General features: G+C 54.5%; 4 protein-coding genes and 1 long non-coding RNA gene across 7 annotated transcripts; 2 read left to right on the top strand and 3 right to left on the bottom strand.

Annotated features, from left to right (window-relative positions):
- Positions 1-550: 550 nt before the first annotated feature.
- On the bottom strand, positions 551-10453 carry PNP (purine nucleoside phosphorylase). Its single transcript, XM_083882180.1, has 6 exons — positions 10348-10453; positions 7253-7416; positions 6729-6832; positions 5491-5666; positions 4166-4347; positions 551-900 (listed from the first exon to the last, which is right to left on the bottom strand). The coding sequence occupies exons 1-6, from the start codon at positions 10356-10358 to the stop codon at positions 611-613; spliced, it is 927 nt and encodes a 308-aa protein (XP_083738306.1). The 5' UTR covers positions 10359-10453; the 3' UTR covers positions 551-610.
- On the bottom strand, positions 912-1615 carry LOC310921923. Its single transcript, XR_014592232.1, has 3 exons — positions 1593-1615; positions 1178-1228; positions 912-980 (listed from the first exon to the last, which is right to left on the bottom strand). It is a non-coding gene; the product is annotated as an uncharacterized lncRNA (long non-coding RNA).
- A 478-nt stretch (positions 10454-10931) lies between the features above and the next one.
- PIP4P1 (phosphatidylinositol-4,5-bisphosphate 4-phosphatase 1) lies at positions 10932-14372 on the top strand (the record flags this gene model as incomplete). Its single annotated transcript, XM_083882179.1, has 7 exons — positions 10932-11004; positions 11160-11335; positions 11961-12067; positions 12711-12816; positions 13484-13536; positions 13642-13732; positions 14229-14372. 7 exons carry the CDS (start codon positions 10932-10934, stop codon positions 14370-14372), a joined length of 750 nt encoding a protein of 249 aa, XP_083738305.1.
- Positions 14373-15219: 847 nt separating this feature from the next.
- Positions 15220-21274, bottom strand: APEX1 (apurinic/apyrimidinic endodeoxyribonuclease 1). 2 transcript variants are annotated; one of them, XR_014592239.1, is made up of 6 exons: positions 21172-21274; positions 19455-19564; positions 19202-19359; positions 17620-17812; positions 15740-16427; positions 15220-15347 (listed from the first exon to the last, which is right to left on the bottom strand). XR_014592239.1 is itself a non-coding variant. In XM_083882183.1 (5 exons), exons 2-5 carry the CDS (start codon positions 19504-19506, stop codon positions 15913-15915), a joined length of 918 nt encoding a protein of 305 aa, XP_083738309.1. In that variant the 5' UTR covers positions 19507-19564; positions 21172-21274; the 3' UTR covers positions 15700-15912. The 2 variants fall into 2 exon arrangements, 1 of the variants encoding a protein (XP_083738309.1); XM_083882183.1 differs by lacking the exon at positions 15220-15347 and having other exon boundaries at positions 15700-16427.
- A 135-nt stretch (positions 21275-21409) lies between these two features.
- Positions 21410-26121, top strand: OSGEP (O-sialoglycoprotein endopeptidase). 2 transcript variants are annotated; one of them, XM_083882182.1, is made up of 11 exons: positions 21410-21529; positions 21616-21735; positions 22900-23075; positions 23740-23835; positions 24034-24083; positions 24168-24246; positions 24536-24601; positions 25162-25252; positions 25700-25775; positions 25857-25955; positions 26033-26121. In XM_083882182.1, the coding sequence occupies exons 1-11, from the start codon at positions 21415-21417 to the stop codon at positions 26070-26072; spliced, it is 1008 nt and encodes a 335-aa protein (XP_083738308.1). In that variant the 5' UTR covers positions 21410-21414; the 3' UTR covers positions 26073-26121. The 2 variants fall into 2 exon arrangements, 1 of the variants encoding a protein (XP_083738308.1); XR_014592238.1 differs by lacking the exon at positions 25700-25775.
- Positions 26122-26235: the final 114 nt, after the last annotated feature.

The following is a 26235-nucleotide window of genomic DNA, read 5'->3' as shown; positions in this document are numbered from 1 at the left end:
ATTCCCGGGGGGTTTTCCAGGGGATTCCCTCGGGATTCCCAGGGGATTCCCGTGGAGATTTTCTGGGGGATTCCCTCAGGATTTCTTGGGGATTTCCAGTGTATTTCCAGGGGGATTCCCTGGGGATTTTCCAGGGGATTCCCCCAGGATTTTCAGGGTATTTCCAGGGGGAATTCCCGGGGGATTCCCCCAGGATTTTCTGGAGATTTCCAGGGGAATTCCCTCGGGATTTTCCAGGGGATTCCCTTGGGATTCCCTCAGGATTTTCTGGGGATTTCCAGGGGATTTCCGGGGGATTTTCCCGCAGAAATTCCAGGGAATTCCCTCAGGATATCTCGGAATTTTCCAGGGGATTCCCTCGGGATTTTCTGGGGATTCCCAGGGGGATTTCCCGGGGGATTCCTGCGGGTTTTCCAGGGGATTCCCTCGGGATTTCTCCAGGATTTCCAGGGAATTCCCTCAGAATTTTTGGGGGATTTCCAAGGGAATTCCCTCAAGTTTTTCTGGGGAGGAAATCCCCGGGGGGGGGAAATCAAGGCACCACCCCCTCCCATGACGTCACACACCCCTCCTACGACACCCCGCGCCCCTCTATGACGTCACGGTGACGTCAGGGCGCCCCGGGGCGCTCCCGGCTCCTCCCGGGCTCGTCCAGTTGTGGCGCCAGCGCCGCCAGCAGCGCCCGCAGGTGCCGCGCGCCCTCCTGCGCAGCCGCCAGCACCTCCGCGTGACCCGTGGGCGTGGCCTCAGCGCCAGGGGCGGGGGGCGTGGCCGCAGGCGCGGCAGTGACGTCATCGCCGGGCTCGTCGCCGGAAGGGGCGGAGTTGGTGATGAGGGACAGCCCCAGCACGCGCAGACCCAGGTGACGCGCGGCCGTGGCCTCCGACACCGTGCTCATACCTGGGGGGAGAGGGGACATACCTGAGACACCTGGGGACACCTGGGGACACCTGGGGACATCTGGATAGACCTGGGGACACCTGGGACACACCTGAGTACACCTGGGGACACCTGGGATATACCTGGATATACCTGGGGACACCTGAGATACCTGGATAGACCTGGGGACATCTGGGGACACACCTGAGTGCACCTGGGGACACCTGGATACACCTGAGATATACTTGAGATAAACCTGGGGACACCTGGGGACACACCTGAGTGCACCTGGGGACACCTGGGGACATCTGGGGACACACCTGAGACACCTGGGGTCACCTGGGGACATCTGGATACACCTGGGACACACCTGGGGACACCTGAGATATACCTGGATATACCTGGGGACACCTGAGATATACCTGGATAGACCTGGGGACACCTGGATACACCTCAGATATACCTGAGATAAACCTGGGGACACCTGGGGACACACCTGAGCGCACCTGGGGACACCTGAGTACACCTGAGATACATCTGGGGACACCTGGGCATAGCTGGGTACACCTGAGTATACCTGGATAGACCTGAGACACACCTGGATAGACCTGGATAGACCTGGGGACACACCTGAGGACAACTGGGGACACACCTGAGTGCACCTGGGGACACCTAGGGACATCTAGGGACACCTAGGACACACCTGGATAGACCTGGGGTACACCTGAGATATACCCGAGATAAACCTGGGGACATCTGGGGACACACCTGAGCGCACCTGGGGACACCTGGAGTACACCTGGACATAGCTGGGTACATGGGGGATACACCTGGATATACCTGAGACACCTGGGGACACCTGAGTACACCTGGGATATACCTGGGGACACACCTGAGCACACCTGGGGACACCTGAGATATACCTGAGATGCACCTGGGGACACCTGGAGTACATCTGGGATACAGCTGGGGACATTTGGACACACCTGGGGACATCTGGATGTACCTGAGATAAACCTGGGCACACCTGGGACAGACCTGGGGACAACTGGACACACCTGAGGACACACCTGGGCACACCTGGGACAGACCTGGGGACAACTGGACACACCTGAGGACACACCTGGACATAGCTGGGCACACCTGGGGACACCTGGATACACCCGAATATACCTGGGCACACCTGGGGACACCTAAGACACACCTGGGACAGACCTGGATACACCCTAGATATACCTGGGGGCACCTGGGGACACACCTGGGACACACTTGGGCACACCTGGGGACACCTGAGATATACCTGGGGACACCTGGGCTGATTTGTGGCTGAATTTGGGACCCTTTTGGGGTTGATTTGTGACCCTTTTGGGGCCGAATTTTGGGGTATTTTAGTCTAATTTGGGGCTGAATTTGGGACCTTTTTGGGACCAATTTTGGGCTAAATTTGGGCCTATTTTGGGGTGATTTTTGGGGCCATTTTAGGCTGATTTGGGACTAAATTCTGGGTCTGTTTTGGGGCTATTTGGGTCTATTTTGGGGTTTAAATTTGGGACCAATTTGGGTGTGAATTTCAGCCTATTTTATGGTTATTTTGGGATGATTTTTGGGACTATTTTGGGGCTGTTTGGGTCTAGATTTGGGACCTTTTTGTGACCAATTTGTGTCCAAATTTCGCCCTGTTTTGGGTCTATTTTGGGGTCATTTTGTGCCATTTTAGGCTGAATTTGGGACTCTTTTGGGACCAATTTTGGGCTAAATTTGGGCCTATTTTGGGCTGAATTTTGGGGCCATTTCAGGCTGATTTGGGGCTGATTTTTTGGGTCTATTTTGGGGTTATTTGGGGCTGAATTTGGGACCCTTTTGGGACCAATTTGGGTCTGAATTTGGGACTCTTTCAGGTCTGAATTTTGGGACGATTTTAGGCTGAATTTTGGGCTGTTTTAGGGTTATTTGTGACCAATTTTGGGCTGAATTTTGGGGCCATTTTAGGCTGATTTGGGGCTGATTTTTGGGTCTGTTTTGGGGTTATTTTGGTCTGAATTTGGGACCCTTTTGGGGCTGAATTTGGGACTATTTTGGGACCAATTTGGGTCTAAATTTGGGGCTATTTTAGTATAATTTGGGTCTGAATTTGGGACCCTTTTGGGTCTGAATTTGGGACTCTTTCAGGTCTGAATTTTGGGCTGTTTTAGGGTTATTTGTGACCAATTTTGGGCTGAATTTTGGGGTATTTTAGTGTAATTTGGGGCTGAATTTTGGGTGCATTTTAGGGTTATTTGGGGCTGAATTTTGGGTTATTTGGGTCTGAATTTGGGACCCTTTTGGGGCTGAAATTTGGGCTGATTTGGAACCAATTTGGGGCTGAATTTTGGGCTATTTTTGGGCTTTTTTAGGTCTGAATTTGGGACCCTTTTGGGGTTATTTGGGGCTGATTTTTGGGTCTACTTTGGGGTTGATTTGGGACCAATTTTGGGCTGATTTTTGGGTCTGTTTTGGGGTTATTTGGGTCTGGATTTGGGGCTATTTTAGGTCTATTTTGGGGCTGAATTTGGGACCATTTTGGGTCTAAATTTGGGACTTTTTTGGGACCAATTTGGGTCTGAATTTTGGCCTATTTTGTGACCAATTTGTGTCTAAATTTGTGGCTATTTTGGGGTGATTTTTGCGGCCATTTTAGTCTAATTTTGCGTCTAAATTTTGGCCCATTTTGTGACCACTTTGTGACCAATTCATGTCTAAATTTTGCCTTATTATGGGGTCATTTTGTGCCATTTCGTGTCCAAATTTCGGCCTATTTTGGGGCTATTTTGGGGTCATTTTGTGCCATTTTGGGGCTGAATTTGTGACCTTTTTGTGACCAATTTTGGGCTAAATTTTGGCCTATTTTGGGGTGATTTTGGGGCCATTTTAGGCTGAATTTGGGACCTTTTTGTGACCAATTTGTGCCCAATTCATGTCTAAATTTTGCCCTATTTTGGGGTCATTTTGTGACCCTTTGGGGGCCGAATTTTGGGGTATTTTAGTCTAATTTGGGGCTGAATTTGGGACCTTTTTGGGACCAATTTTGGGCTAAATTTTGGCCTATTTTGGGCTGATTTTTGGGGCCATTTTAGGTTGATTCGGGGCTGATTTTTGGGACTATTTTGGGGTTATTTGGGGCTGAATTTGGGACCCTTTTGGGGCTGAATTTTGCCCTCTTTTGTGACCAATTTGTGTCCAAATTTCGGCCTATTTTGGGGCTATTTTGGGGCTATTTTGGGGTCATTTCGGGGCTCCCCTCCCTCACCGACAGCATCAGCCCCCAGGGCCCGGAGCAGGCGACACTCGGCCGGGGTCTCGTAGCTGGGACCCCCCACGCCCACGTAGACCCCGGGGCTGGCCCGGAGCTCCTTGGGGGCCAGGGAGAGCGCCAGGCGCCGCAGCCCCGGGTCGTAGGCCTCGGTCATCGACGGGAACCGCGGCCCGAACCTGGCGGGGAAAAGGAATTTCAATTATTAAATTTAATTTTTTTTTTTTTTTTTTTTTTTTTTTTTTTTTTTGTAATTTAATTTGGGATTTTTTTTGGGGTCTAAATACGAATTTTTTAGCCCGAAATTTGAGTCTAAATAGGATTTTTAATACAAAAATCTGCTCCTTTTGTTATTAAATGGTTGTTGGTACCTCAAAAGCCACTTTTAATCACCAAAAATCCAAATTTTCCCCACAAAAAAATTCTGATTTTTTTTTACCCAAAACTCCTTTTTCCCAAAAAAAATCTGATTTTTTTCCCCAAAAAAATCCAATTTTTATCCCAAAAAAATCCGAATTTTTTTTCCCAAACTCCCCCAATTTTTTACCCAAAAAATCCAATTTTTCTCCCCCCAAAAAATCTGATTTTTTTCCTCCAAAATTATTGATTTTTTTCCTCAAAACTCCAATTTTTTTTCCCCAAAAAATCCAATTTTTCCCCCTTAAAAAAATCCCATTTTTCCCCCCCAAAAAATCTGATTTTTTCCCAAAAAAATCCCATTTTTTTTGCCAAAATCTCCGATTTTTTACCCCAAAACTCCCCTTTGTCCCTCAAAAAATCCAATTTTTTCTCTAAAACTCCCTTTTCCCAAAAAAATCTGATTTTTTCCCCAAAAAACCCAATTTTTCCCCCAAAACCCCCTTATACTCCCCAAACCCCATTTTTCACCCCAAAATTTCCCTTTTCCCCCCAAATTTTAGTGTTTTTTTCCCAAAATTTCCCCTTTTTCCCAAATCTCTGATTTTTTCCCAAAAATCCCCTTTTCCCCGAAAAATCTCATTTTTTTGCTAAAAATCCCATTTTTTCTCCAAAAAACCTCCAATTTTTTCACCAAAACCCCAATTTTTCACCCCAAAATTTCCCTTTTCTCCCAAACCAAAATTTTTGGCTTTTTTTACCCCCAAACTCCCCTTTTTCCCTTTTTTCCTAAAAAATCCTTTTTTCTCCTAAAAAATTCCATTTCTTTCCACAAACCGCCAATTTTTTACCCCAAAAAAATCTCCTTTTTCCCCAAAAAAATTGAATTTTTTCCCCCAAAAACCCCCAAATTTTCCCCAAATGACCCCGCCCCTTTAAGCCCCGCCCCTCCAAGCCCCGCCCACCTGTCGTCATTGGGCCCCACCAATGGCGATCGTCCGGCCAGCCCGGCCATGTCGATGTGGTCGCGGATGACCAGCAGGTGACCAGGGCCCAGCCCCGGCCGCAGCGACCCCGCGGCGTTGGTCAGCACCAGGGTGTGGACTCCGGCCAGGGCCAGCGCTCTGATTGGCACCACCACCTGTGGGCGTGGCCGGGGGGGCGTGGTCAGTGAATTAGGGGCGTGGTCAGTTTGGGTCAAGGGCAGGGAGTGGCCTGGAGTGACCAGTGGTCAGTGGTCAGTACCAGGGTGTGGACTGTGGTCAGTGACCACCACCTATGGGCGTGGTCATGGGTTTGGGGGCGTGGTCACTTATTTGGGGGCGTGGTCAAGGCCAAGGAGTGGCCTGGAGTGACCAGTGGTCAGTGGTCAGTACCAGGTTGTGCACTGTGGGCAGTGACCATCACCTGTGGGCGTGGTCATTAATTTGGGGGCGTGGTCAGTGATTTGGGGGCGTGGTTATTGATTTAGGGGTGTTGTCAGTGGCCTGGAGTGACCAGTGGTCAGTGGTCAGTCTCAGGGTGTGGACACCAGTCAGTGACCACCAGCTGTGGGCGTGGTCAGTGATTTAGGGGCGTGGTTATTAATTTAGGGGCGTGGCCAGTGATTTAGGGGCGTGGTCAGGGTGTGGTCGGTTTGGGGTCACAGGGTCATGGGCGTGGCCAGGTGTGGGCGTGGCTAAAGCATCAGGGGTGGGGCTGAGGGGGCGTGGCCTGGGGAGGAGGGGCTGAGGATGGGGGCGTGGCCTCATGAGTGGGTGTGGCCCCAGCTGTGGGTGTGGCCCCCAGGAGTGGGTGTGTCCCCAGGTGTGGGCGTCGCCCCAGGAGTGGGTGTGGCCCAAGGTGTGGGCGTGTCCCCAGGAGTGGGTGTGGCCCCAGGAGTGGGCATGTCCCCAGGAGTGGGTGTGGCCCCAGGTGTGGGCGTGTCCCTGGTGTGGGTGTGGCCCCCAGGTGTGGGCGTGACCCCAGCTATGGGTGTGGCCCCAGGAGTGGGCGTGGCCCCCAGGTGTGGGTGTGGCCCCAGGAGTGGGCGTGGCCCCCAGGTGTGGGTGTGTCCCCAGGTGTGGGCGTGGCCCCCAGGTGTGGGCGTGTCCCCAGGTGTGGGTGTGTCCCAGGTGTGGGTGTGTCCCCAGGAGTGGGCGTGGCTAAAGGCTCAGGTGTGTCCCCGGGTGTGGGCGTGTCCCCGCTGTGGGCGTGGCCTCACCTGGGCGGGGCTGTACCCCTCGTACAGGTGGAACCGGCCCTGCAGGACGGCGCAGGGGGCGGAGCCCAGGCGGCCGACGACCAATCGCCCAGCGTGGCCCTGCACTGGGGGCGGGGCCGGGGGGTCACCACGCCCACCTGAGCTCCAGGTGACCCCCGGGCCCTCCCAGTTTATTCCAGTCCATCCCAGCCCCTCCCAGTCCCTCCCAGTTTATCCCAGTCCCCTCCCAGTGACTCCCAGTTTATCCCAATTCTCTCCCAGTTTATCCCAGTCTCTCCCAGCCCCTCCCAGTCCATCCCAGTCCCCCCAAATCCCCTCCCAGTCCCCCCAGTCCCTCCCAGTTTATCCCAATCCCCTCCCAGTCCCTCCCAGTCCCCCCCAGTTTATCCCAGTCCCCTCCCAGTTTATCCCAGTCCCCCCAGTACGCCCAAATCCCCTCCCAGCCCCTCCCAGTCCCCCTAAATCCCCTCCCAGTCCCCCCCAGTCCCTCCCAGTCCCCCCAGTCCTCCCAGTGCCCCCAGTACCGGTGCTGCGGGGGAAATGCGGGATCTCGGCGTAGTCGAAGCTCTGGGGGTCCCGCAGCTCCTGGGCCAGCGCCCCCAGCCCCGACCCGCAGACCAGCGCCACCCGCGGGGGCTCCCGGAGCCGCGCCAGCAGCCAGGCTGCGGCTTCTGAGCACGCCTCGTAGCTGGGGAGACCGGTATGAACCAGTATGAACCAGTAGGAACCAGTATGAACCAGTATGGACCAGTATGGGCCAATATAAACCAATATGGAAGAGTATAAACCAGTATAGACCAGTATAAACCACGGCCAGGCCGCCGCCTCGTAGCTGAGGAGACCAGTATAAACCAGTAAAAACCAGTATAGACCAGTACGGACCAATATAAACCACTATAAACCAGTATTAACCAATATAAACCAGTATAAACCAGTATGGGAGACTACAGACCAGTATATACCAGTCTAGACCAGTACAAACCAGTATGAAACTGGTATAGGTCACTATGGCACCAGTATAAACCAATAAAAACCAGTATAAAACCAGTATAAACCAGTATGGACCGCTATAAACCAGTATAGAATAATATAAACCAGTATAAACCAGTATGGAACTGGTATGGGTCACGATGGCACCAGTATGAACCAATATAAAACCAGTATAAACCAGTATGGACCAGTATAAACCAGTATAAACCAATATAAACCAGTATGGGAGACTACAGACCAGTACAAACCAGTATAAACCAGTCTAGACCAGTATAAACCAGTATGGAACTGGTATGGGTCACTATGGCACCAGTATGAGCCAATAAAAACCAGTATAAGACCAGTATGGACCAGTATAAAATCACTATGCACCAGTATAAACCAGTATGGACCAGAATAAAACAGTACAGACCAGTATGAACCAGTATAAACCAATTTAGAACAGTATAAACCAATATAAAACCAATATAAATCGGTATAAAACCAGTAAAAAGCCAATATAAATCAGTATAAAACCAGTTCGGACCAGTATAAACCAGTATAAAATCAGTATAAACCAATATAAAACCAGTATAAACCAGTATAAAACCACTATGAACCAATATGGACCAGTATAAACCAGTTTAAACCCCCAGGACCCCCCAAATGACCCCAAAATGACCCAAAGTGACCCCAAAATGACCCCAAAAATCTCATTTTTTCCCCCAATCCCCGACCTTGATTCTCGACCCCGGAACTGCCCCGTCCTGGGCTCGGGGCCAGATGAACTTGGGACAGGAAAAAAAATTATTTTCTGTCCCTCAAATGCCCCCTAAAATCACCTCAAATCAACCCAAAATTCACCCAAAATCCCACAAAAAATCCCCCCAAAAATATTCAAAATTCTCCCAAAATTCCCCCCAAAATTCCCACAAAAATTCCTCAAAAATCCCTTCAAAATTCCACCAAAAATCCCTCAAAATCTCCTCAAAATTCCCCGAAAATTCACCTAAAATTCCTTCAAAATCCTCCCAAAAATCCCCCTAAAATTCCTTCAAAATTTCCCCCAAAATTCTCCACAAAATCTCCCCAAAATCCCCCCTGAATTTCTCCCAAAATCCCCTCAAAATTCCCTCAAAATTCTCTCAAAATTTCCCCTCAAAATTCCCCGAAAATTCCTCCAAAAATCCCCACAAAAATTCCCCAAAAATTCTCCTCAAAATTCTCCCAAAAAATCCCCCCAAATTCCCGCAAAATTCCCCCAAAATTTTCTCAAAATTCCCTCAAAAATCTCCTCAAATTCCCCTTCAAAATCCCACAAAAAATCCCCCCAAAATACTCAAAAAATCTCCCAAAATTCCCCTCAAAATCCTCCCAAAATTCCCCTCAAAATTCCTGCAAAATCCCCTCAAAATTCTCTCAAATTCCTCCCTAAATTCCCCTCAAAAGTCCCCAAAAAATCGCCTAAAATCCTCCCAAAATGCCCCTAAAATCCCCCTCAAAATTCCCTCAAAATTCTCTCAAAATTCCCCTCAAAATTCCCCGAAAATTCCCCCAAAAATCCCCCTAAAATCCACTTAAAATCTCCCCCAAAATCCCCTCAAAATTCCCCTCAAAAATCCCCCGAAATCTCCTCAAAATTTCCCTCAAAATTCCACAAAATTCCCACAAAAATCCCCTAAAAATTCTTCCTAAATCCCCCTCGAAATCCCGTCAAAATCCCCTCAAAATTTCCTCAAAAATACCTCCAAAATCCTCCTAAAATCTCCCAAAAAATCCCCTCAAAATCCCCCTAAAATTCCCTCAAAATCCCCTCAAAATTCAGGCAAAATCCCCCAAAATTTCCCCCAAAAATCCCCCTAAAATTTCCTCAAAATCCCCTCAAAATTCCCTCAAAATCCCCTCAAAAATCCCTCGAAATCTCCTCAAAATTTCCCTCGAAATTCCACAAAATTCCCACAAAAATCTCCTCAAAATTCTTCCTAAATCCCCCTCGAAATCCCCTCAAAATTCTCCCAAAATTCTCCACAAAATTCCCACAAAAATCCCCCAAATTCCCCCCAAATTTACCTCAAAAATACCTCCAAAATCCCCCTCAAAATCTCCCCAAAAATCCCCTCAAAATCCCCCTAAAATTCCCTCAAAATTCACCCAAAATCCCCTCAAAATTCTCTCAAATTCCCCTCAAAATCCCCCAAAAATTCCGTTTAAAATACGCCTAAAATCCCCTCAAAATCCCCCCAAATTTACCTCAAAATTCCCTCAAAATCTCCTCAAAATTTCCCCTAAAATCCCTTCAAAAATCCCTTCAAAAATCCCTCAAAATCTCCTCAAAATCCCCTCAAAATTCCCACAAAATTCCCTCAAAATCCCCAAAAAATCCCCCTCAAAATTCCCTCAAAAATTCCCCTCAAAATTCCCACAAATTTACCTCAAAATCCCCCAAATTTCCCCTCCCCATCAATCGGATTTATGAGGGGAGAGGGGTCTTTACCCCCTAAGCCACGCCCCCCGTGCTCTGATTGGCCCAAGCCGAGCTCGGAGACCCTCAATCCGCCACCCCATTGGATGAGACCCCCGTCCATCCCCTCCCGACCCCCAAAAAGTCCCCAAAAAGCCCCAAAATCGCCTCACGGGAACCCCCCCCTACCTGACGTCCATCACGACCTCGTCTGCACTGCCGCCTCCGCCCCCCGGCGTTTATAAAGACGCACGCCTCTGACGTCACCACGCACGGCCGCTGCCCCCTCTCCTCGACCAATCAGCGCCCGCGCCGGGCAGACCCTCCCCTCACCGTCGCTATGGAAACCGCCCTGAGGGGGGCAGCGCCGGGAGTGGCGGGAGAAGGGACCAATCAGCGTGCGACGTGCGGGGAGACTAACCAATGGGATCGCGGGTAGGGAAGAGCGTTGCCGGGAAACGCGGGGGCGTTGAGGAGATATTACGTGAGGGCCGTTTCAGCCAATGGGAGCGCGGGGAGGGGGTACCCGGAAGAGCGGCGCGAGGGGGTTGCCCCGGCAACGACAAAACGAGGCGGGGGCATGTCACGTGGGGGCAGGAGAGCCAATCAGAGCGCGCAGAGCGCCGAGTGGGGTCGCCCGGCAACGCCAATGGGAGCGTCACGTGACGCGGAGTGACCAATAGCGGCGCGCCGTAGGGGGAGCCGCCCTCACGTGACGGCGGAGGACCAATCAGGAAGAAAGAGGGGGGCGTGTCGCCAGGGCGGCCGCTGTCATGGCGGACGGGGAACGATCGCCGCTGTTGCCGCCCGAGGCGGGGCCGGGCCCGGGCGGGGCCGCGGCCTCCGGTGAGAGAAGGGGCGTGGCCGCCGGGAGGACCGGAGGGCGCGGTTTTATTGTGGGGGCGTGGCTTGGAAAGGCGGGGAAAAACCGGAGAGAGGGGGCGTGGCTTAGCGCCTATAGAGGGGAAAAAAGGGGCGTGGCTTATCTGTGCCGTTGGCAGGCGGCGGAGGGGCGGGGCCAGGCGAAGCCCCGCCCCCTTACTCGCCATTGGGCAGCCCCGAGGCGGCGGGGGCGGGGCCTCCGGCGGTCACGTGCCGCGTGTGCCAGCGGCCAATCAGCGTCGAGGGGAAGACGCACCAGCACGTGGTGAAGTGCGGGGGGTGTGGCGAGGCCACGGTAAGGGGGCGGGGCCTGGAGGGGGCGGGGCTTGAGGGTGGGTGGGGCCGGGGGGCGGGGCCTGAATGGGGTGAGGCTTGAATGGGGCGGGGCCTGAGCAGGGTGGAATCTGAATGGGGCGGAGCCTTAGCGGGGGCGTCGTCTGAAAGGGGCCGGGGCCTAAATGGGGCGGGGCCTGAATGGGGAAGGGCTTGAATGGGGTGGGGCCTGAATGAGGGCGGGGCCTGCGTAGGGCGGGGTCTGAACTGGGGTGGGGCCACTGTAAGGGGTGGGGCCTGAAAGGGGCGTCCCCTGAGCAGGGTGGGGTATGTAGGGGTTGGGCCTGAATGGGTGGGGCTTAAATGGGGCAGGGCCTGGAGGGGATGGGCCTTAAGGAGTGGGCGTGGTCTGAATTGGGTGTGGTCCAAGTGGGCTGGGCTTGGGAAAGATGTCAATGGGGGCACGGTTTGAAGGAGGGGGCGTGGCCTAAAATGGGTGTGCTCTGAAGGAGGTGTGGCTTCACCTGGGTGTGTTAAGGGAAGAAAGGGGGCGTGGCCTCGTGTGGGTGTTTCCGCCTCTGGGTGGGCGGGGTTTGGGGGCAGAGGGCGTGTCCCCCTGTAAGCCCCGCCCCCTTTCCCGCCCTCAGCCAATCAGGACGGCCCCGGGAGGGAAGAAATACGTCAGGTGTCCCTGCAACTGCCTGTTGGTCTGCAGGGCCTCGGCCCAGCGCATCGCCTGCCCCCGCCCGTACTGGTCAGACTGGGGGCACTGGGGGGACTGGGAGGGACTGGGAGGGGACTGGGGGGACTGGGATAAACTGGGAGGGGATTGGGGGGGACTGGGAGGGGATTGAGATAAACTGGGAGGGACTGGGAGGGGATTGAGAGGGGACTGGGAGGGGTTTAGAGGGGACTGGGAGCACTGGGATGGGTAACTGGGCCATACTGGGAGCATTGGGAACAGTCACTGGGCCATACTGGGAGCATTGGGATCCAAACTGGGAGCACTGGGAGGGGTCACTGGGCCATACTTGGAGCACTGGGAGCACTGGGAGCCAAACTGGGAGCACTGGAAACAGTCACTGGGCCAAACTGGGAGCACTGGGAGGACTGGCAAGTCACTGGGCCATACTGGGAGCACTGGGATTGATAAATGGGCCATACTGGGAATACTGGGAATGGTAACTGGGCCATACTGGGAGCACTGGGAGCGCTGGGAGAGGTCACTGGGCCATACTGGGCCATACTGGGAGCACTGGGATCCAAACTGGGAGCACTGGGAGGGGTCACTGGGCCATACTGGGAGCACTGGGATCCAAACTGGGAGCACTGTGGGGGTCCCCCGGGCCCCCCCCGGCCCCTCCCAGTATAACCCAGTATAACCCAGTTCCCCCCAGTAAGAGGATCATCAACCTGGGCCCGGTGCAGACGGGGGCGCCCAGCCCGGACCCGCCCCCGGGCGGGGTTCGCGTGGCCTGCGCCCACTGCGGGGGGCCCTTCCTGGTGAGACACGCCCCCTTTTCCCTTCTGGCCACGCCCACTTCATTTACACACCCTTGGCCACGCCCCTTTGTGACCACACCCCTTTCCAGCCACACCCACTTAAGTCCCACCCCCTTGACTACCTCTCTTTGTAGCCACGCCTCTTTCTGGACACACCCACTTCATGTACACGCCCACTTTGTTTGCACACCCTTCACCACACCCCCTTCTGACCACACCCCCTTATTCCTCCATAGTAGGCGGAGCTCTCTGACCACACCCCCAGTACCCCCTTGACCACACCCCTTTGTGACCATGCCCCTTTCTGGCCACGCCTATTTCACTCCCACCCTCCTGTGACCACGCCCCCTTTTTCCTCCCACAGTGGGCGGAGCTCCCCAACTGCTTCCCTTATTGCCACGCTTGACCACGCCCCTTTTTGACCACACCCTCTTTCTGGCCACGCCCACTTCACTCACACCCCCCCTTGACCCCGCCTTGTTGTGGCCACACCCCTTTTCTATCAGAGTGGGCGGAGCTCCCTGACAGCTCCCCCCATTGCCCCCTAGACCACACCCATTTCTGGCCACAGTCCTTTTCTGGACACGCCCACTCCCGTCAGACCCCTGTGACCACACCTCCTTTGTGACCACACCCCTTATGACCACGCCCCTTTTTCTCCCCACAGTGGGCGGAGCTCCCCGACCGCTCCCTGGCCCGCTGCCCCCATTGCCGCAAAGTGTGAGTAAAGTCCCGCCCCTTTAGGGCGTGGTTATCAACACTGCACCCCCTTACCTGTGGGCGTGGCCTCTCTGGAGCTGACCACGCCCTCCTGGCCGCACCCAGGTCCGCGATTGGCCGGCGGTTCCCACGGCGACGCTGCCTCTGCTGCCTATTGGCCGCGCTGTTGATGGGCGGGGCCGCGGCGGGATTGGCGGTGAGAGGGCGTGGCCTGGGGGCGTGGCTAAAGGGGGCGTGGTCAGGAAATGGGGAGGAGCTTTGGTGTGTCTGGGGGTGGGGTTTAAGGAGGCGGGGTTAAGGGGGTGGGGCTAAAAGGGGTGTGGCTTTAATGGGTGGGGCTGAAAAATGGAATTAAGTGGGGAAAGGGGGCGTGGCTTTAGTGGGGGCATGGCCTAAAGGGGGTGGAGCTCATCACTGGGGGTGTGGCTTCAAGGAGGCGTGTCCTAATGTCACAAAGGGGCGGGGCTTGAAGGGGGAGTGGCTGGGATTAAATGATGTGGGAGAAGTGGGCGGGGCTTTAGTGGGGGTGTGACCAGAAGGGGGTGGAGCTCATCTCTGAGGGGGCGTGGCTTCAATAAGGCATCTCCTACACCCAAGTGGGTGTGGCTTAGCCCACTAATTACAACACAACAGGGCGTGGTCGGGGGGGCGTGTCCATCCCTGACCACGCCCCCCTTTTTCGCCCCGCCCAGGCCGGGACGTGGTGGTTGTGGCGCAAGGCGCGGTGGGTTCCGGCGGCGTGGGCGGTGCTGGGGGCGGGCGCGGGGGCGTGTCTCCTGCGGGCGGCCTATTGGGGCTGCGTGCGTGTCAGCCAGCCCCTCCCACCGCGGGCCTGACCACGCCCACCCGCCCCTGGACACGCCCCGAGACTCGCCACGCCCACACAGAGCCGTCCCACCCCCCGGGACACGCCCCTTTCATCGTGGGACACGCCCCTTTATCATGGGACACGCCCACCTCAAATGATGACATCATTTTTGGCCACGCCCCCCTTTCTTTTCCCTATTGGACATTTCATCCTCTTTTTTTTGACCCCGCCCCCTTCCTCCCAGCATGGCCCCGCCCCCTTTTCCCTGCATGCCCTAAGCCCCGCCCACTCTTTGTACAGAAGCCCCGCCCACTTGTACAGAGCTATTTATTGGAAGGCCACGCCCCCACCAAAAAGGGGGTGTGGCCTCGTATGTAAATAAAACTCCCCTAAAAAATTTGTCGTTTCAACTCAAAAATTTAATTTTTATTAAAATAAAACAGAGAAGGGGCGGGGACTAAAGGGGGTGTGGCTGAAAGGGGGTGTGGTTTAAAGGGGTGGGGATTAAAGGGGTGGGGGATTAAAGGGGTGGGGCCTAAAGGGGGCGGGGACTAAAAGGGGCGTGGCCTAAGGAGTGGGGGAGGGACCAGCACCTGAGAGGCCCCAAATTTTGGGGCCAAATTTTGGGGGAATTTGGGTAAAAACAGAGAACCGGGCGCCATCTTGGTTTTGATGACGTCATCATGATGTAATTTGGGTTTTTTCTGATTAATTTTGGGTCGTTTCGAGGCGATTTTGGGGTTAAGTGACTTTTGGTCTCGATGACATCATCAACGCCCAAATTTGGTTAATTTTGAGCGAATTTTGTCCAATTTTTGGCCAATTTTATGATAATTTTGTCCCAAAATAATTTACCTGAATTTTGATTAATTCCAAGAGTATTTTGGGCCAATTTGGGCCAATTAACAAACATCCAATTATTCAATATAATTGAATATTTTTTGAGCCAATTTAACCCAATTTTGGGCCAATTTCAACGTGATTTTTTGCCAAATCAATTTACCTGAATTTTTACTTATTCCAAGTGTATTTTGAGTTAATTTGGGCCAATTTGAGCCAATTTGGGGCAAGAAAAATCCAATTAAAATCATTTAACACCATTTTAACCATAATGGCACCATTTAATTCATTTTTGAGCCAATTTAACCCAAATTTGGTCCAATTTTAGGAACAGTTTTATCCCACCTAACTCAACTTAATTTTTACTTATTCCAAGTGTATTTTGAGTTAATTTGGGCCAATTTGAGCCAATTTGGGGCAAGAAAAATCCAATTAAAATCGGATTACACCATTTTAACCACAACGCCACTTAAATCCAACTTTTACCCCTTTTTGACCAAATTAAACCCAATTTTGGGCCCATTTTAGGAACAGTTTTATCCTACCCCAATTTACCTGAATTTTGAATTATTCCAAGTGTATTTTGAGCCAATTTCAGGCAATTTGGGGCACGAAAAATCCAATTAAAATCACGTAACATTATTTTAAACACAACACCACCCTCCAAACCCAATTTTTACCCCTTTTTAATCAAATTAAACCCAAATTTCACCCAAATTTCACCCCTTTTAAACGGCCAAAAGCGCCGTGATGGGGCAATGATCGCTCCCCATCACCCCGTTCCTGATCTTACAATCGCACAAACTCCCCACCAACCTCTGGGACACCACGGCGTAATCCAACCTCCACCCCACGTTCCTGGCCCGGGCCCCTCCCAGGTAAGTCCAGAAAGTAAAAGCCCCACGAGCTTCGGGGTAAAGATGCCTAAAAGTGTCGACAAACCCCGAATCCAACAAACGGGTAAAACCTTCTCTTTCCTGCGGGGTAAAACCGGGATTGGATTTGTTGGCCTTGGGGTGGCACAGGTCGATCTCGGCGTGGGCCACGTTGAGGTCCCCGCAGAGCAGGACGGGTTTTTGGGCGTCCAGGCGTTTGAGGAAGGCCAGGAAGGCGGAGTCGAAGCGGAGGCGAGGCTCGAGCCGGGCCAGGCCGCGCCCGGCGTTGGGGACGTAGGCCGAGACCACGAAGAGGGAGGGGAACTCGGCCGTCACCACGCGGCCGTCGGCGTCGTGCTCGGGGTCACCTGGTGGGGGGAAGAGGGGATTTAGGGGGGATTTGGGGCATTGGGGGTGATTGGAAGGGACTGGGATAAACTGGGAGTTACTGGGATAAACTGGGAGTTACTGGGATAAACCGGGAGGTATTGGGAGTTATTGGGATGGAACTGCAGTTCCCCAAAGTGGCCACAAGGGGGAGACACTGGGAGTGAATTGAGAGGGGCCTGGAGTTACTGGGAGGGACTGGGAGGGACTGGGAGGGACTGGGAGGGACTGGGAGTCACTGGGATAAACTGGGAGTTACTGGGAGGGATTGGGAATGACTGGGATAAACTGGGAGGGACTGGGAGGGACTGGGATGGACTGGGAGTCACTGGGAGTGACTGGGAGTCACTGGGAGTGACTGGGATAAACTGGGAGGATGATGCAGTTCCCAGAGTGGCCACAAGGGGAAGACACTGCAAGAGAATTGGAAGCAACTGAGATTTACTGGGAGAGACTGGAGGGGACTGGGAGGGACTGGGATAAACTGGGAGGGACTGGGAGTCACTGGGAGGGACTGGGATTAACTGGGAGGGACTGGGAGGGACTGGGAGGGACTGGGATAAACTGGGAGTTACTGGGAGGGACTGGGAGCAACTGGAAGGGGACTGGAGGTACTGGGAGAAGACTGGGAATGAGTTTTGGGGCGATTTTGGAGCAGTTTCAGGCCAGTTTTGGGACATTTTTGGGTCATTTTTATGGCAGTTTTGGGGATGATTTTTGGGGACATTTTTGGGGCCACTTTTGGGATGGTTTTGGGGGTGATTTCAGGCCAATTTTGGGACATTTGGGGGGCAGTTTTGGGACATTTTTGGGTCATTTTTGGGGATGGTTTTTGGGGCAATTTGGGACATTTTCAGGCCAGTTTCGGGGACATTTTTTGGGGATTTTTTGGTAATATTTGGGGCAGTTTTGGGGATGATTTTTGGGTCATTTTTGAGGCAGTTCTGGGGGTGGTTTTGGGGCAGTTTCAGGGTGATTTCAGGCCAGTTTTGGGACCGTTTTTGTGACATTTTTCGGGACAGTTTTGGGGCAGTTCTGGGGGCAGTTTCAGGACATTTTTGGAGACAGTTTTGGGACATTTTTGGGGACAATTTGGGGACATTTTCTGGCCATTTTCAGGGACAATTCAGAGACAATTTCTGGACACTTCCAGCCCGTTTTTGGGGCTCTCACCGATGCCGTAGGTGACGTTGAGGGGCTCGGTCCTGGCCAGCAGCCCCACCCCGCTGTAGCCCGGCCGGTCCTTGGCGCTGGCCCAGAACTGGTGGGGGAGCCCCGGGAGGGCCCGGACCTCGGCCGGAACCGCCGAGACCGGGCACTTGGTCTCCTGCAGGCACAGCACGTCCGGGGCTTCTTCCTGCACCCACTGAGGGGGAAAAATCAGACCAGAATTAGCACAAAAATTGGCCAAAAATCGGTGCAAAATTGGCCCAAAATCAGACCAAAATTGGCTGAAAATTGGCCGAAAAATCAGCCCAAAAAATTGGTCGAAAATTACCCCAAAAATCGACCCAAAATCGGTCAAAAAATCAGTTCAAAATTGGCCAAAAATTACACTGATGGGACCCCAAAATCAGCCCAAAAATCAGCCCAAAATTACCCCAAAATCGGCCCAAAAATCAGCCCAAAAATCAGAATAAAATAAGCCCAAAATGAACGCAAAAATCAGAATAAATAAGCCCAAAATCAGCCCAAAAATCAGCCCAAAATTACACTGAGGGAGCCCCAAAATCAGCCCAAAAATCAGCCCAAAATTACAGTGATGGGACCTCAAAATAAGCCCAAAATCAGCCAAAAAATCGGCCCCAAAATCAACCCAAAAATCTGTCCAAAATCGGGCAAAAATTGGCTGAAAATTGGCCCAAAATCAGTAAAAAAATCGGCTCAAAAATCAGCCCAAAATTGGCCCAAAATCTCCCCAAAAATACCCCAAATCAGCCCAAAATTGGCCCAAAATCGGTCTGAGAATTGGCCCAAAAATACCTCAAAAATCGGCCCCAAATTACACTGAGGGAGCCCCAAAATCAGCCCAAAAATATCCCAAAAAAACGCCCCAAAATACCCCAAAACCAACCCCAAAATCAGCCCAAAATGAACCAAAAAATCAAAATAAATGAGCCCAAAATCAGCCCAAAAATCAGCCAAAATTGGACCAAAATCAGCCCAAAAAAATCAGAATAAAATAAGCCCAAAATTGGCCCAAAAATCGGAAAAAAATTGGGCCAAAATTGGTCCCAAAAATTGGCCCAAAATTACATTAAAGGGCACAGCACGTCGGGGGCCTCCTCCTGCACCCACTGAGGGGGAAAAATCAGACCAAAATTAGTGCAAAATTAGCACAAAAATTGGCCAAAATTAGCCCGAGAATCAGCCCAAAAATTGGCACAAAATTGGCCCAAAATCGGGCTCAAAAATCCGACAAAAATCGGGCAAAATTGGCCCAAAATTACCCCAAAGTCAGCTGAAAAATCAGCCGAAAATTGGCTGAAAATTGGCCCAAAATCAGTAAAAAATCGGCTCAAAAATCAGCCAAAATTGGACCAAAAATCAGCCAAAAATCAGCCCAAAAATATCCCAAATTCAGCTCAAAAATCCGCTCAAAATCGGTCCAAAAATCAGCCCAAAAATTGGCCAAAAAATCATCCAAAAATCGGTCAAAAATCAGCTGAAAAGCAGCCCAAAATAAGCCCAAAAATCCGCCCAAAATCGACCCAAACTTGGCCCCAAGCCCCGCCCAAGCCCCGCCCCCGCTCACCTGGGCCCCGCCCTTTTTCAGCCACGCCCTCAGCCCGTCCACGTTCCATGACGTCACCTTGAGCGTCCAGCACCGCCCCGTGGGCGTGGCCTCGCGGGTGGGCGGGTCCTCGTACAGGAGGGGCGGGGCCGCCTTGGCCGCCTTGGCGGGGGCGGGGCCTGGGGGGAGAAAGGGTTAATGGGATAAACTGGGATAAACTGGGAGGGGTTTACTGGTCCATACTGGTTTATACTGGTCCGTACTGGGCACTCACCGGTCTCGTCCCCGCTCCCGTTTTCCTCCTTCTTCTTCCCGCGCTTCGGCATCGCGCTGAACACGCCCCTTCCGGCCTTGGACACGCCCCTCTGGAATAAAGCTCGGCCCCTGCGCCGGGGAGTGAAGCCAATCAGAGAGTGCCGAGGTCTTAATACCCGCCTCCCCCACAGGGATCAGCCAATGGGAATGCGCCGTACCGTCAATCCCCGCCTCCCTTCCAGGGTTTAGCCAATCATAGCGCGCCATGACCTTAATTCCCGCCTCCCCGCCCCAAGCACGGCTCAGCCAATCAAAGAGCGCCATGACCTTAGTGCCCGCCTCGCCCACACGGCTCAGCCAATCACAACGCGCCGTGATTTCAATGCCCACCTCCCTTACAGGGCTCAGCCAATCAGAGCGCGCGTCTCCTCTCCGCCTCCCTTGCACGGTTCAGCCAATCACAGGTCGCCGTGCCCTTTATACAGGCCTCCCCACAGGGCTCGGCCAATCAGAGCGCGCCATGCTCTTAATCCCCGCCTGCCCCACACGGTTCAGCCAATCGGAGTGCGCCGTACCCTCTATCCCCGCCTCCCTTCCAGGGTTAAGCCAATCACCGAGCGCCGTACCCTTAATTCCCGCCTTCCCCTCCCACACGGCTCAGCCAATCAAAGCGCGCCTCCCTCCCTGCCTTCCCCACATGGCTCAGCCAATCAGAGCGTGTCTCCTTTCCAACCTGCCCCAGACGGCTCAGCTAATCACATCGCGCCTTGCCCTTAATTCCCGCCTCCCGCACACGGCTCATCCAATCGCAGCGCGCCTCCCTCCACCCCCCCCCCCCCCCACACGCCGCGGCAGCCAATCAGCGCCCGCCGCCGCCACGTGCGGCCGCCGGAGGCCGAACCGGGGCCAAAATCGGCTCCAATCGGCTCCTGGAGGGGCCCCAAACCGGGCTCGGTTCCCTCCATTAACCCCGCCCGTTTTTTCCCCTCCACCGGCCGTCAATCATCTCCCTCAGCGGCCAATCAGCGCCCGCCGCTTTATCGGTTGGACCCGCCCCTTTTCCTTCCTCACCAATCAGCGCCCGCCGTACCTCAGCGCTCTGCACCAATCAACGCCCGCCGTGCCTCAGCGCAACGGACCAATCAGCGCTCTTGGCGGCGGCGCGCGGGACCAATCAGCGCCCTCCGTACCTCACAGCGCGGAGGACCAATCAGAGCCCTCCGTACCTCAGAGCGCGGGGGACCAATCAGAGCCCGCCGTACCTCAGAGCGCGGGGGGCCAATCAGAGCTCTCTGTACCTCAGAGCGCGGGGGACCAATCAGAGCCCGCCGTACCTCAGAGCGCGGGGGACCAATCAGAGCCCGCCGTACCTCAGGGCGCTGCACCAATCAACGCCCGCCGTGCCTCAGCGCAAGGGACCAATCAGCGGCCTCGGCGGCGTCGCGCGGGACCAATCAGCGCCCTCCGTACCTCAGAGCGCGGGGGACCAATCAGAGCCCTCCGTACCTCAGAGCGCGGGGGACCAATCAGAGCCCGCCGTACCTCAGAGCGCGGGGGACCAATCAGAGCCCGCCGTACCTCAGAGCGCGGGGGACCAATCAGAACCCGCCGTACCTCAGAGCGCGGGGGACCAATCAGAGCCCGCCGTACCTCAGAGCGCGGGGGACCAATCAGAGCCCGCCGTACCTCAGAGCGCGGGGGACCAATCAGCGCCCGCCGTGCCTCAGCGATCTTACCCAATCAGCGCTCTCGGCGGCGGCGCGCGGGACCAATCAGCGATCGGGGCGGGAGCGGCGCGAGCGGAGCCGGAGCGGGATGAATGACCGGGGCTGGGGAGGCGTGGCCGGAACCGGAAACAGAAGGAAAAGGAAAAGGCGGGGAGAGAGGAAGCGGAAGGGGCGTGAGGGCGGCGCGGCGGGAAGACTCACCGGGAGACGGAGAAACGCGACGTGACGTCATAGAGCACCGTCCGTGACGTCATGCCCACCGTGCTGGGCCTGGAGGGCTCCGCCAACAAAGTGGGGGCCGGAATCGTGCGGGACGGCGCCGTCCTGAGCAACCCCCGCGCCACCTACGTCACCCCGCCGGGACACGGTGACGTCACTTGCATTTCCCCCGTTATTTATCTCATTTTTCCCCGTTTCCGGTCGGTTTTAAAGGTGGTTTTTTTCCCTCCCCAGGGTTCGCCCCCGGCCCCACCGGGCGGCACCACCGGGCGGCGCTGCTGGGGCTGGTCCGGGCCGCGCTGCGCGAGGCGGGGGTGGAGCCCCGGGACATCGACGGCGTGGCCTTTACCAAGGGTGAGACACCGGAGAGCCAAAAAAACCGACCACGGGAACCCGAAAAAACACCCACAAAAGCCTAAGACTGACCACAGGACCCCAAACCGGCCATGGGACACCGGGAGCCCCAAAAAAACCCCAAAAAACACCCCCGGGAGCCTCAAAAACCGGCCAAGGCACCCCAAAACTGGCCACGGGACATTAAAATTGGCCATAGGACCCCAAAAGAGATCACGGGACCCCAAAAGAATCATCCCCAGGACCCCAAAAACTGGCCAAGTGACCCTAAAACTCACCCCCTGGCCACAGGACACGAATAAACACCCCGAGGACCCCAAAAAAATCATCCTGGGACCCCAAGAAACACCCCCAGGAGCCCAAAAATCCCCCAAATCCCCCCCAAAGCCCCCCTGGGTGGGGTCAGGGGGGTCCTGGGGGAGGGTTTGGGGGTCCCAGGGGGTGGTTTTGAGGAGATTTTTGGGGGTTTGGGGGAATTTTTGGGGAAATTTTTGAGTTTTGGGGGGTCCTGAAGGCTTTGGGGTGGACCCAGGGATGATTTGGGGGGGATTTTGGGGCTTTTGGGGGAAATTTTGGGGTTTTGGGGGGTCCTGAGGGGACTCAGGGAGGGTTTTAGGGGAATTTTGGGGGAAACTTTTGGGAGGATTTTTTGGGGGATTTTTGAGGGAACCCAGGAAGGGTTTTGGGAGATTTTGGGGGGATTTTGGGAGTTTTAGGGGAATTTTGGGGCTTTTGGGGATTTTTTGGGCTTTGCGGGTTTCCCATGTGGTTTTGGGGGAATTTTTGAGGGTTTTTGGGGTCCCCCTTGGGGATTTTGGGATATCCCGGACTATTCCATTCCCTTTCTGGGGGGGGGGGGTTTGGACTGTCCCATTTTTTCTGTGAGGGGGAGGAGGTTTGGACTATCCCACTTTTTCTCCAGGGGGGTTTGGACTGTCCCATTTTTCCTTAGGAGGGGGGAGGTTTGGACTATACCACTTTTTCCCTGGGGTGGTTTGGACCATTCCATTCTTTCTCTAGGGGGGGGGTTCAGCCTGGGGATTATGGGAGGGGGTTCTGGACAATCCCATTTTTTTCTGGGGAGGTTTGGACGATCCCATTCTCACTCTGGGGGGTTCTGGAAGGTTCCATTCTCACCCCGGGGGTATATTTTTCCCCCCCCAGGCCCCGGGATGGGCTCCCCGCTGTCGGTGGTGGCGGCCGTGGCCCGGACGCTGGCGCAGCTCTGGGGGCGCCCCCTGCTGGCCGTCAACCACTGCCTGGGCCACATCGAGATGGGGCGGCTGCTGGGCCCCGCCCCCGACCCCGCCGTGCTCTACGTCAGCGGGGGCAACACGCAGGTGTCGCGATAGGGGGCGATATCGCGATATATGTCACGATAGGGGGCGATATCGGGATATGTGTCACGATAGAGGGGCAATATCGCGATATAGGGGGCGATAGAGGGTGGGGAATGGGTGATATCGTGGGGTATCGCGATGTATTGTGACGTGTCGTGATGTATCGTGACATATCGCGATATGTCATGAGGAGGGGGAGGGAGGGAATGGGTGATATCGCGATAGGGGAGGGCGATAGGGGTCACGATAGGGGGCAATAGAGGGTGGGGAATGGGTGATATTGCGACATATCGCGATATATCGTGATATATCACGATATCGTGAGAGGGGTGGAGGGAGGGAAATGGGTGATACCGTGATATGACGGGCGATAGGGAGGCGATAGGGGGTGATAAACACAGGGGAATGGGTGATATTGCGATATATCGTGATATGTCGTGAGGGGGGGAAGAGAGGAAATGGCCGATATCGTGATAAATCGTGATAGGACCGAGACAAAATGGCCGACATCATGTGGGAGGAGCCTGGGCATGGCCAATATTGTGGCATAGACACGTGGGCGTGGCCTATATCCTGTGGGCGTGGCCTATATTGCATGGGCGTGTCTGATATCGTGACCTATCCCCTCCCTATCGCAACATGACGTCACGGGCCCCGCCCACAGGTGATCGCCTACTCCCGGCGCCGGTACCGGATCCTGGGGGAGACCCTGGACGTGGCCGTGGGGAACTGCATCGACCGATTGGCCCGGCTGCTGCAGGTGGACATGCCCCCTTTGCCTGGACACGCCCCTTTTTTCCTGGACACGCCCCCCTTTAATCCTAGACACGCCTCCTTTTCCTCCCTGGACACGCCCCATTTTATCTCTGGACACGCCCCCTTTTCCCATGGACACACCCTTTCCCCTGGCCACGCCCACCAGGCCACGCCCACACTGACCACGCCCCTTTTCCCGCAGATCCCAAACGACCCCAGCCCCGGATACAACGTGGAGCAACTGGCCAAGAGGTGACCCCAAAATGACCCCAAAATCCCCCAAACTGACCCCAAAATCCCCCAAATTCACCCCAAAATCCCTTTCTGGGTCCCCAGGGGCCGCCGCCTGATCCCGCTGCCCTACGTGGTCAAAGGGTTGGATGTTTCCTTCTCTGGGCTCCTCTCGCACCTCCAGGTACCCCAAAAACCCCTGGGGGACCCCAAAACCCTCTGGGGGACCCCAAAATCGTGTTTGGGGTCTTTGAATTGTGGGGGGACCCCAAAATTTCTGGGAAACCCAAAAAAACCCAAAAATGTGTTTGGGACATCAGGTCTACCCATTCATGTCAATGGGAGGGTGGGAGGGGAGACCCCAAAATCCACCTGGGGACCCCAAAAATCCACCTGGGGACCCCAAAAATCCACCTGGGGAACCCAAAATAAAACAGGAAAACCCTAAAAACCTTTTTTTTTTTCCCTCCCAGGCCGTGACCCCAAAATTATTGGAGTCAGGGGAGGCGACCCCGGAGGATTTGTGCTTTTCCCTGCAGGTGGAGGGGCCAAAAAATGGGAATTTTGGGGATTAATTTGGGGTTTGGAGGGGGTTAATTGGGGTTTGGGTGTCATTAAGGGTTTGAGAGATAATTTTGGGGCATTAATGACGTTTTGGGAGTATTTTAGGGTGAATTTATGATTTTGGAGTAATTAATTCAATTTATACCATTTTAGTGTGAATGTAAATTGAAATATTTGGGGGTTTTGAGCCAATTAATGACAATTTTGGGATGATTTTGGGTCTGGGAAGGGGATTTTGGGCCAAATTTTTGGGGATTTTTTGGTGATTTTTGTAACATTTTTGGGGCAGAATTTCGGGTCTGGAAAGGGGATTTTGGGCCGAATTTTTGGGGATTTTTTTGTGATTTTGGGGACGTTTTTTGGGGTTGAATTTGGAGTCTGGGAAGGGAATTTTGGGCCAGATTTTGGGTTTTTTTGGGCAGAATTTTGGGGTTCTTGTGATTTTTGGGTTTTTGGTAATTTTGGGGCCGTTTTTTATGATTTTGGGTTCGTTTTTGCTGATTTTGGGGCCGTTTTTTGTGGTTTTTGGGGACAGGAAACAGCGTTTGCCATGTTGGCCGAGGTGACTGAACGAGCGCTGGCGCTGACCCGGGCAAAGCACCTGCTGCTGGTGGGGGGCGTGGCCTGTGAGTGGGCGTGGTTATACCTGGGGTGGGCGTGGTCACACCTGGGGTGGGCGGGGTCACACCTGGGGTGGGCGGGGTCACACCTGGGGGGGTGGCATCTTTTGGGACCCCGATTTTGGGTGGTGGGAACCAAATTTTGGGGGGTGGGAGCCAATTTTACAGGGCGTGGTCACACCTGGGGAGTGGGCGTGGTCACACCTGAGAGTGGGTGTGGTCACACCTGAGGTGGGCGGGGCCACACCTGAGAGTGGGTGTGGTCACACCTGGGAGTGGGTATGGTCACACCTGAGGGGGGCGGGGCCACACCTGTGAGTGGGTGTGGTCACACCTGTGACAGACAGGTAGAAACGAGCATGGGCCAGCTCTGTATAAAGAAGGGCGTGTCCCCCATTTGTGGGACAGGTGAGTAGCCCCGCCCACAGCCCCGCCCACCTCACCTGTGCCCAGGTAACCACCGGCTCCAGGAGATGCTGCAGACCATGTGCCGGGCCCGGGGGGCGGAGCTTTGCCCCGTTGATGACAGGTGAGGGCGGGGCCAGGCTCTGGGTGGTTGGGACACACCCACACCTGTGGGACACACCCACCTGTGACCTTTGACCCCCAGGTATTGCATCGACAACGGCGCCATGATCGCCCAGGCCGGATGGGAGATGCTGAGGGTGGGGCAGGTGACGGAGCTCAGCCAATCAGGGATCACCCAGAGGTCAGGGGGGCGTGGCCGTACAGGTGGGCGGGGCCAGGTGGGAACAGATCTGACCTTTGACCTCTGGTCACTCGCAGGTACCGGACGGACGAGGTGGAGGTCACCTGGCGGGACTGAGGTGACCACGCCCTCAAAGGCCACGCCCATTTAATAAAGGACACTCCCCTGTTCAGGCCACGCCTCTTTTCTTGTGCATGCTGTCATTCAATTGGTGGCCCCCCCCATGGAGAGTGGACCAATCAGCTTTGGGCACTGCATGGCTGTCACTGGTGGGACTGTG

The sequence above is a fragment of the Zosterops lateralis genome, assembly GCF_965231275.1.
Source record: "Zosterops lateralis genome assembly, chromosome: 38".
NCBI classification, from domain to species: domain Eukaryota; kingdom Metazoa; phylum Chordata; class Aves; order Passeriformes; family Zosteropidae; genus Zosterops; species Zosterops lateralis.
The sequence above is the reverse complement of the archived record's forward strand: the minus strand, read 5'-3'. Positions and strand labels throughout refer to the sequence as shown.

What these genes read in the sequence shown, in the direction of transcription:
- PNP (XM_083882180.1), bottom strand. An exon ending in AGGGGTACAGCCCCGCCCAG is followed by an intron (nt 5,667 to 6,728) that starts GTGAGGCCACGC and finishes CCACGCCCACAG; the next exon opens with GTGGTGGTGCCAATCAGAGC. An exon ending in GTGGGGCCCAATGACGACAG is followed by an intron (nt 4,348 to 5,490) that starts GTGGGCGGGGCT and finishes TTTCCCCGCCAG; the next exon opens with GTTCGGGCCGCGGTTCCCGT.
- APEX1 (XM_083882183.1), bottom strand. Translation starts at nt 19,506, where the DNA reads ATGCCGAAGCGCGGGAAGAAGAAGGAGGAAAACGGGAGCGGGGACGAG. An exon ending in TGAAAAAGGGCGGGGCCCAG is followed by an intron (nt 17,813 to 19,201) that starts GTGAGCGGGGGC and finishes TTTCCCCCTCAG; the next exon opens with TGGGTGCAGGAAGAAGCCCC. An exon ending in CAACGTCACCTACGGCATCG is followed by an intron (nt 16,428 to 17,619) that starts GTGAGAGCCCCA and finishes TCCCCCCACCAG; the next exon opens with GTGACCCCGAGCACGACGCC.
- OSGEP (XM_083882182.1), top strand. Translation starts at nt 21,415, where the DNA reads ATGCCCACCGTGCTGGGCCTGGAGGGCTCCGCCAACAAAGTGGGGGCC. An exon ending in TCAGCGGGGGCAACACGCAG is followed by an intron (nt 23,076 to 23,739) that starts GTGTCGCGATAG and finishes CCCCGCCCACAG; the next exon opens with GTGATCGCCTACTCCCGGCG. An exon ending in GCTGGTGGGGGGCGTGGCCT is followed by an intron (nt 25,253 to 25,699) that starts GTGAGTGGGCGT and finishes ACCTGTGCCCAG; the next exon opens with GTAACCACCGGCTCCAGGAG.